The sequence below is a fragment of the Gadus macrocephalus genome, chromosome 3 (assembly GCF_031168955.1).
Source record: "Gadus macrocephalus chromosome 3, ASM3116895v1".
NCBI lineage: Eukaryota > Metazoa > Chordata > Actinopteri > Gadiformes > Gadidae > Gadus > Gadus macrocephalus.
Genome location: NC_082384.1, coordinates 12,422,410 through 12,429,909, shown reverse-complemented (window position 1 = coordinate 12,429,909; position 7,500 = coordinate 12,422,410). Strand labels below are relative to the sequence as shown.

The window sequence follows — 7,500 nt, the reverse complement described above, 5'->3', positions numbered from 1 at the left end:
TGAATAAGAATAAAGTAAAGGTTCTACTAAAGATGAAGAAATAAAAAAATAAGATGCAGTAAAGAAGAGCCTCTAAGACGAAAGAAAGAAAAAATTGGTCGGTCATAATATCATGATGACTGCATGCACACGGATATATTTATCCATGTGCAATGATACCAACAGAGCTGCATCGCTGTAACCAATAAGAGTCCAGCGCTTCAGTCTCAGTGTAATGAACAATCTCCTGATCTTTGATTTGCGGAAAAAAAAGGTTGATAAGCAAAGCCCTTCTGAAGACTACATGGATGTCTCCATGTGTAATGTAGTGCTCACGTGCACGACATACAGAACAAACTTTCACGCTGTGTTTTGGTCATTTGATTCAGATCTGGTGGCCGATGAACCATCCTTTCCTGGCCTGAAACATTTCGGTATATCCTGCACTCAGCTTGTGAGAATGGACACTTATGATATGTTGGTCTGTCTGACAGGTATATCTTTCCCCGTCTCTCTTCCGGCCAAGAGCCAGTCAGAAACACTATATTGTGTTTCAGTGGAATAGGATGAACTAATGTTCAGTATCAGATTAAGATACAAAACCCATAGTTATTTATTTTAAATTACTTTACTTTTTTATTTTCAATGATGTGTTTTGATGTCTGGGTAAATCTATTCGGTAAAGACGTTTATATCTTTTCTCTCTCTCTCTCATCCCCTCTAACTATTAAACCATATTTTCTCTGCAAGGCATCTGGAACAATTAAAAAGGTTAAGTGAGGGTTGGTTATTTCATCACACCTTATTTCTAAGTACTCTAAGTTTGCCTGGGCTTGCAATATGACTTGCAAAACACATATTCATCCAAAATGCCCAATGTCACATAAAATGAGTCCAGGATTTTAAATATGGAACAAAGATATTAAACATGTTATGCCGTTAACCCCTGCATCAGAAAAAATCCTGTTATACACCGGAAGAGTTTATCACAAGTTTCCATCCTGCTTGGTTGGCCCTCTGTCCTACCGTCTGCCAGAAGGTTTGATGGTGTTATGGTGGACGAGGTCGACTTCGTGTCTCCCAGGTTTGACTTCTGTTAGACGAAGATCAAAGACTGGGACACGTGACAAGGGGCCATGAATCAGGCTGTGGGTTGGGGCTATGTGTGAGCCTCCCCTAGCCTCCCGGACTGCACCTTATCAAACCTGTAGAGGTGAGAAGGAAGAGGCCGGAGACGACGGAGACACGACACACATGAGGACGCACTAAAAGGAAGGTGCATTGGGAGACTCTTCTCTGAGAACAAACAAGACGTCAGCGACATCTGGAGCATCTGCAGCTGAGAGAAAGAGAGAGAGGGGGGGGGAGAGAGAGAGAGAGAGGGAGAGAGGGGTAGTGAAGGAGAGGGGGGTGGGGTAGAATGGGAAGAGGTACGCTCCTAAGTTCTCAAGCACTTCTCAAATAAATTGTTTTCTAAGTGGCTCTGTGATGTTCTATCACAGTCTCCCTCTAATGTCATAGGGGGAGAAGATAGATTGAAAGGCAGAGAGAGAGACCGAGAGAGAGTAAAGATCGAAGACGGGACAGAGAGGTATCGGTACACAGTCTCACAAAGGACAAAGAAGGTATCACCATTTCAAGATGTGAGTATTACATAATTCATATTTTTCCTAAATTATTTTCTGAAAATTAGACTCTGCCGCCGCGTTGTACATCTTGCCTTTGTTTTTATTTTTTTGTCTCATTTGAATAGCCCAATTTGCATGTTGATGTTGTGACTTGTGTTGAGTAGAACACTTGTTGTCTGCAGCGTATGGCTCTGATAAATATCTGCTGCGTTTCTTTCATCTGCTCTGCGAATTTTAAAGGCCATTCAATGAAAAAACATTTAAAATGCCTTGAAAATGAGTCATGGTAGTGTGTGCTGGGAGTCGGATGATCCAGATGTTTTTCCTCTGAACGTAATCGCTCATTTTCCTTTGAACTCGTCTTGCCAGCTGTCCACATCTTCTCCATCTCCTTCTCCTCCCCTGCGCCTCTGATTCGGTCTGAGGTCACAGGATTGGACCAGTGGTTTAACCGACTTGTTTATGTGCATTACGTTGCGGCCCTGACTGTGGTCATTCATTCCAACACAAAAGACGACGTAACCCCGCTCCTCTCAAATTAAGTAATCTGAGCTGTACAAGATGGGTCACACTGCTTGACTCTCTATCGCTCTTGCTCTCACACACTTTCTCTCTCTATCTCTCGCACTCTCTCTCTCTCTCTCTCTCTCTCTCTCTCTCTCTCTCTCTCTCTCTCTCTCTCTCTCTCTCTCTCTCTCTCTCTCTCTCTCTCTTTGTTCAAGTTCATCTATGTTGCAACTGATGGCAGCAAACAAATCTGAAGATCCAAAACTACTGATGTTGCTGTTCCATCAAAGTTGTACCTTTGTATTCTCTCTCCCAGAGGCATTTCCACTAGGGGTAAAAAAATACATACATACGATGACGATTGTCCATGGCCGGATGATGTGTGTCTGAGTCTTTACGCTGAAGCTCCGGGATCAAACTCAAGTGGCTTATCTTTAATGATGAATACAATATCCATGAACCGCCATTGAAGTCTTACTTTTCCTTTTCTTATTTTTTCTCCTCATGCTTCTTAACAAGCCGCATCTGATGCTCCAACATGGCCGCATCCACTCTGTTGATGTTGCTGATAGTGGCCGCCATGGCAACCGTGGCACAGGCAGCTGCCGACGAGAATGAATTGGAGTACGGGTTCTGGAATTACAGAGAGGGAGGTAATTCCACTGTTTGATCTAACATTTGCAGATAGGCGCCATAAATCAGCACACTGCGAGTGACAGCACAGTATTTATAGAGCCTGTTGGCAAACACACACATGCAACGTCTGCACGCATGCACGTGCATACTTTTGCAACACATACACAGACACACACACACACACACACGCACACACACACACACACACACACACACACACACACACACACACACACACACACACACACATGCAACGTCCTTACTCATGCACAAGCACACTCTTGCAACACACGCACACACACACACACACACACACACACACACACACACACACACACACACACACACACACACACACACACACACACACACACACACACACACACACACACACACACACACACAGAGGGGGGGGGGGGGGGGGCTCTAAACAATGTCGACTCTGTGCTTGGTCAAAATGAGGCAATACTTTTACTTACTACAGTGTCCTGGGCCGTGTGTGTGTGTCTGTATTTGTTCACGTGTGCATGTGTGTGCGTTGTTCCCAGCCGACAGTGTGAACGTGGCCGCGGTGCGGAGTGTGACCCGCGTGCTGGACGCCTGGGGCAAGCGGATCTTTAATGAGATCAAGACCCTGGTGCACTCCCAGCCCAGCGCCCTGCTGCCAGACTACTCCCGGTACGGCCAGGCTGAGAGCCGGGACCCTCCTTCAGACCAGTAGTCATTTTTAATTGAATTAAATAACACTAGTGTTGAACATTTTGCGAAGAAACTATTGAAAACTATTTATAGGTTATACTAATACTTTTAAGATAATTGTTTGGGTTTCTTATTTGTTCAGAGCTCTTCATTTAAAGAAGACAGCACCTGTTAGGCTTACACCACAAAATGCCTCAAATTGTGCTTTCCGATCATTAAAAACTCTCTGGCACAAACCCTTTTTTTGAAGACTAGGGATGGTATTTTATTAAGCCCAGATGGATCATAAGCCTGGTTTTCTATTTTCTATTTGAACACGATGATTGCTCCTCTTAATAATTCTTGAAGTATTCTTTTTCAAGTAAGTAGCCTAACAGCTGTCCAACACTGTTCCAAAACGTAACCTTTTTTCCATGCATTCTAATCACTGCAGCTGCACTTCCCCCATCTGTCCTACAGGGTGCGCCCTCTCTCCGAGTCAGTGAACGACCTGTTCCGAGAAGTCTCCCTGCTACACAAGCGCATCACAGAGCTCACCCATCGCCTAGCAACCCTAGAACCGTTCCTTCGTCGCCACGGCTACAGGGAGGCGGGGGAGGAAGCAGGGGACGCCAAGGCTCTTGCTCCCCAAAGCATGCGTGGGGAGGTGACTAGGCTGGCCCGGTACCCCGTGAGAGAGCGGCAGAGCGCTGCGCCAGCGACCCCCTCGCGGGGGAGCCGTGTGTTGAGTAGGAGGAAAGTTCGAGTGCTGAAGCACGGGGGTGTGCGCGTGCTCCAGAGTGAGAGGTAAACCGATCGATAGCCGGCCGGCTGTCGGAGGAGGAGGAACGGGGGAAGTTGGGAAATGGGACGGCTGATAAAAATGCAAAATATATGTCTGTGGTCAATGGCCTATATTATGCAATTTGATGTTTGATATGTTTGTAGTGGAGGATAATCTTTCGAATCTGCAGGAACCGGTCAGAGAATGAATTTAGGGGGGAGCTGTAGGCCTATGTCATCAGTAATAAACTTGAAAAACGGGTGACACGTGTCTGCTTGTATTCATTGCGTTGTGAGAGGGTGGTGACGTCATGGATGCAAGTCGTGAGCGCCGAGGCTCAACAGGCATCGGAGGCAGCCTGCCTTTAGACTATGCTGGTGGTGACTCTTACACAACCTCAATCAGGGATAGATTTGTTTGTAGACCTTATCGTTTTTGTTTCAAGATTTAATTGAAAGGTCCCATGGCATGTTACTTTATGGATGCTTTGATATAGGCTAGATATTAGTGGGCCCCTAACACAGTATTTGAAGACGTTCCCGAAATTCCGTCGTGGTGCAGATATACAGCCACCACGTCGCACATTGAGCTTTCCCCAAACGCGCCGTTTCAGTGTCTGTAGCTTTAATGCAAATGAGTAGGAGAGAGGCGGGTCAAGGAGGAGGGTGGGGGTGTGGCCCTGATCAAAGCCACGGTACCATGCGCTCTATTAACAGTGGATGTATAGCAATGGCGAGGCGCGCACAGCCTTTGGCCGACAAAGGGATTGTTGCCTGCGATTGTCTCCCGCCCGAGCCTCGCTGCCGAGGGACCACCACCTCGGCAGCGGGCAGCGCTTAGGCACCACTGCCTCCTGCAGTGGGCAGCACTGAGGCGGTGGTCCCTCGGCAGCGGGCAGCGGGAAGCGGGGCTCAAGCAGGAGACATCGCAGGCAACAATCCCTTTCTGCTCCATGTCACGGTTCATGTACTTCAGGGAGTCAAAGCCAAAGTTCCTTTCCCCCAATTCCTCAATAGTATCTGTCTGCGTCCTGCAAGACGGAGGCGTAACTTGTAGTAGGAGGCGTAACTTGTACTAGGAGGCGTAACTTGTTCTTTTCTAAATCGCGGTCCACGCGAGATCTTTCTCTTTTCGCGGTAAACAAAAAGCGTTGTAAATCACGGTTCACACGAGATCTTCATTGAAGTCGGGTCTTAAACATGATGAACATATCTGTTGTAACTCTGCCTTTGCCTTTGTATTCTATCAGGCCATGAGCGTGGAAGAGCCAGACCCAAAGGTCAGTTTTCTTTGTTATCATCAAATAAGGTTTCTAGTCCAAAAGATTCTGAAAATGCAAACAAGTTTGTGTTGTCTGTTTCAGGCTTTGAGCAGGTTTTGCGCCTGGGCACGCCAATCCGGGGCAGAAAGTCATCTACCATTATAGAATGACTATCAGAAAGCCCAGTTTAAATGTATTGTTTATTAGTTGTGGTTAGCCTACTAATCCCCCGTCTATAGCCAGGAAGGCTTGCAGACACACCCTCAACATATTCCCAAACATACCATTTGGATATTTGAGGCTTTGTCTATCTAATTATTTGACTTTAAGATGAAAGCTGCTTTCTAAGGTGCTAGCTATGCTTACATTACTTTACGACCTGCCACATTTGAGATGCACACGTTTGAGATGCACACTGAACAGTCACTTAATACTCAGGCTAGTAGATGTTGCTTGCTTCTTTCTGCCCCGAGTTTGCACAGTGCAACAGTGATGACGTACCTGAGAAATCCATGTATTGAAGACCGGCAAATATATATAAAATGAAGGCTTGTAATGTGAACGCTATAATATGAAGGCTTTCTCATAACTATCCTCCTGTTAGTGGCATTGTTCTTGTCTTGTTTCTATCAGTAATATTTAGTTTAATTCATTGTTTTCTATCTCATGCAGGACCTTGAAAACATGCAGCAAGCGATCAATTTCAATATGTATTCAATAAAATTATTTGAATTATTAAACTGCTGTCTTTAATTCTTTAATTATTTATCTGCTATCTTTTTGTTAAAGGTATAAAGGGATAAAGTAGGCTAAACTTAAGCAGGTTCCCCACGTTAAACTGCTGTATGCATTATATGTCATTGTAAAATTGTAATAGGCTTCTTTTCTTAAATGCATATGACTCAGGGATGTCAGTTTCACGTAAGGCTATGATTAATATAATCAAGAGCATATCAAGATTAAGCTAATCAAGAGCATATTTTTAAATGAGCGGGTTGGGTGCATTATTTTTATATAAGGCCTAATTTGAGGTCCGAGTTGCGGTCATTTATGTACCCGCGCACCACTGCTACATACAGATCACTTCCGCGATTTAGAAAAGTACTAGACACGCCTCCGACTACAAGTTACGCCTCCGACTACATGTTACGCCTCCTAGTGCAAGTTACGCTTCCTCCGACTACAAGTTACGCCTCCTACTACAAGTTACGCCTCCGTCTTGCAGGACGCAGACAGACTCAATTCCAATTCCTTCTCAACCATGGCTGAAATAACCCCCCCCCCTACGAGTCTCGTTGTGGACACACCAGAGACGAGAGTCCGACGTGTTATGCGCCATAACACCAACAGCAGAGCGGTTATTCAAATAACAAAAAAGTGTACAACACAGTGTGTGTAATCACACACACACACACACACATGTGGTGCTCGCACGGTCGTAGCTCATTGTCTCTCATTAGCTGCGTTTCCATCCCCCTGATTTTATGCGAATTTTAAAGTATCGAATCAGTAAACGGTGATGGAAACACCAAAATTCGCATAAAATCCTCTAAAAAGTTTATCCGCTCGCTTGAGGTGGTTTTTGCGAAATGCGAAATAGAGTAAATTCGCAAAATGGGAAATGGAAACCCACTTTTCGAAACAGCTGACAGCTATTGAACACACAGGACTGACAACGTCATTCCGATTTCCGCATAACGACCGGCCATAGCAACCCTGCCGCCATGAACTTGTAGCGTCAATTTATATATATTTTTTTAAGCTTTTGTATACATAGACATCCTATATCATATATATGTAAGGGATAATGTATAGAACACCGGTCATTATCGAGAAAATAAGCCCCGACAGGGCGAACAGGACACCGACGCCCAGCGGAGGTGTCTTGCTTCGCCATGAAGGGGCTTATTTTACGATAATGACCGGCAAAGTTCTATACATTATCCCGCTTATTACACGGCTACTTGCCAAAACGAAACAATTTATTTACAATGTATTTGTTACCAGCATTCATAGGGTTGATCAGC

At 45.0% G+C, this 7,500-nt stretch overlaps 1 protein-coding gene across 1 annotated transcript; it reads left to right on the top strand.

Moving 5' to 3' along the window:
* The first annotated feature begins 1,100 nt into the window (after positions 1–1,100).
* On the top strand, positions 1,101–4,495 carry si:ch211-243a20.3 (uncharacterized protein LOC100151507 homolog). Its single transcript, XM_060046252.1, has 4 exons — positions 1,101–1,622; positions 2,634–2,767; positions 3,299–3,428; positions 3,909–4,495. Exons 2-4 carry the CDS (start codon positions 2,653–2,655, stop codon positions 4,237–4,239), a joined length of 576 nt encoding a protein of 191 aa, XP_059902235.1. The 5' UTR covers positions 1,101–1,622; positions 2,634–2,652; the 3' UTR covers positions 4,240–4,495.
* The last annotated feature ends 3,005 nt before the right edge of the window (positions 4,496–7,500 follow it).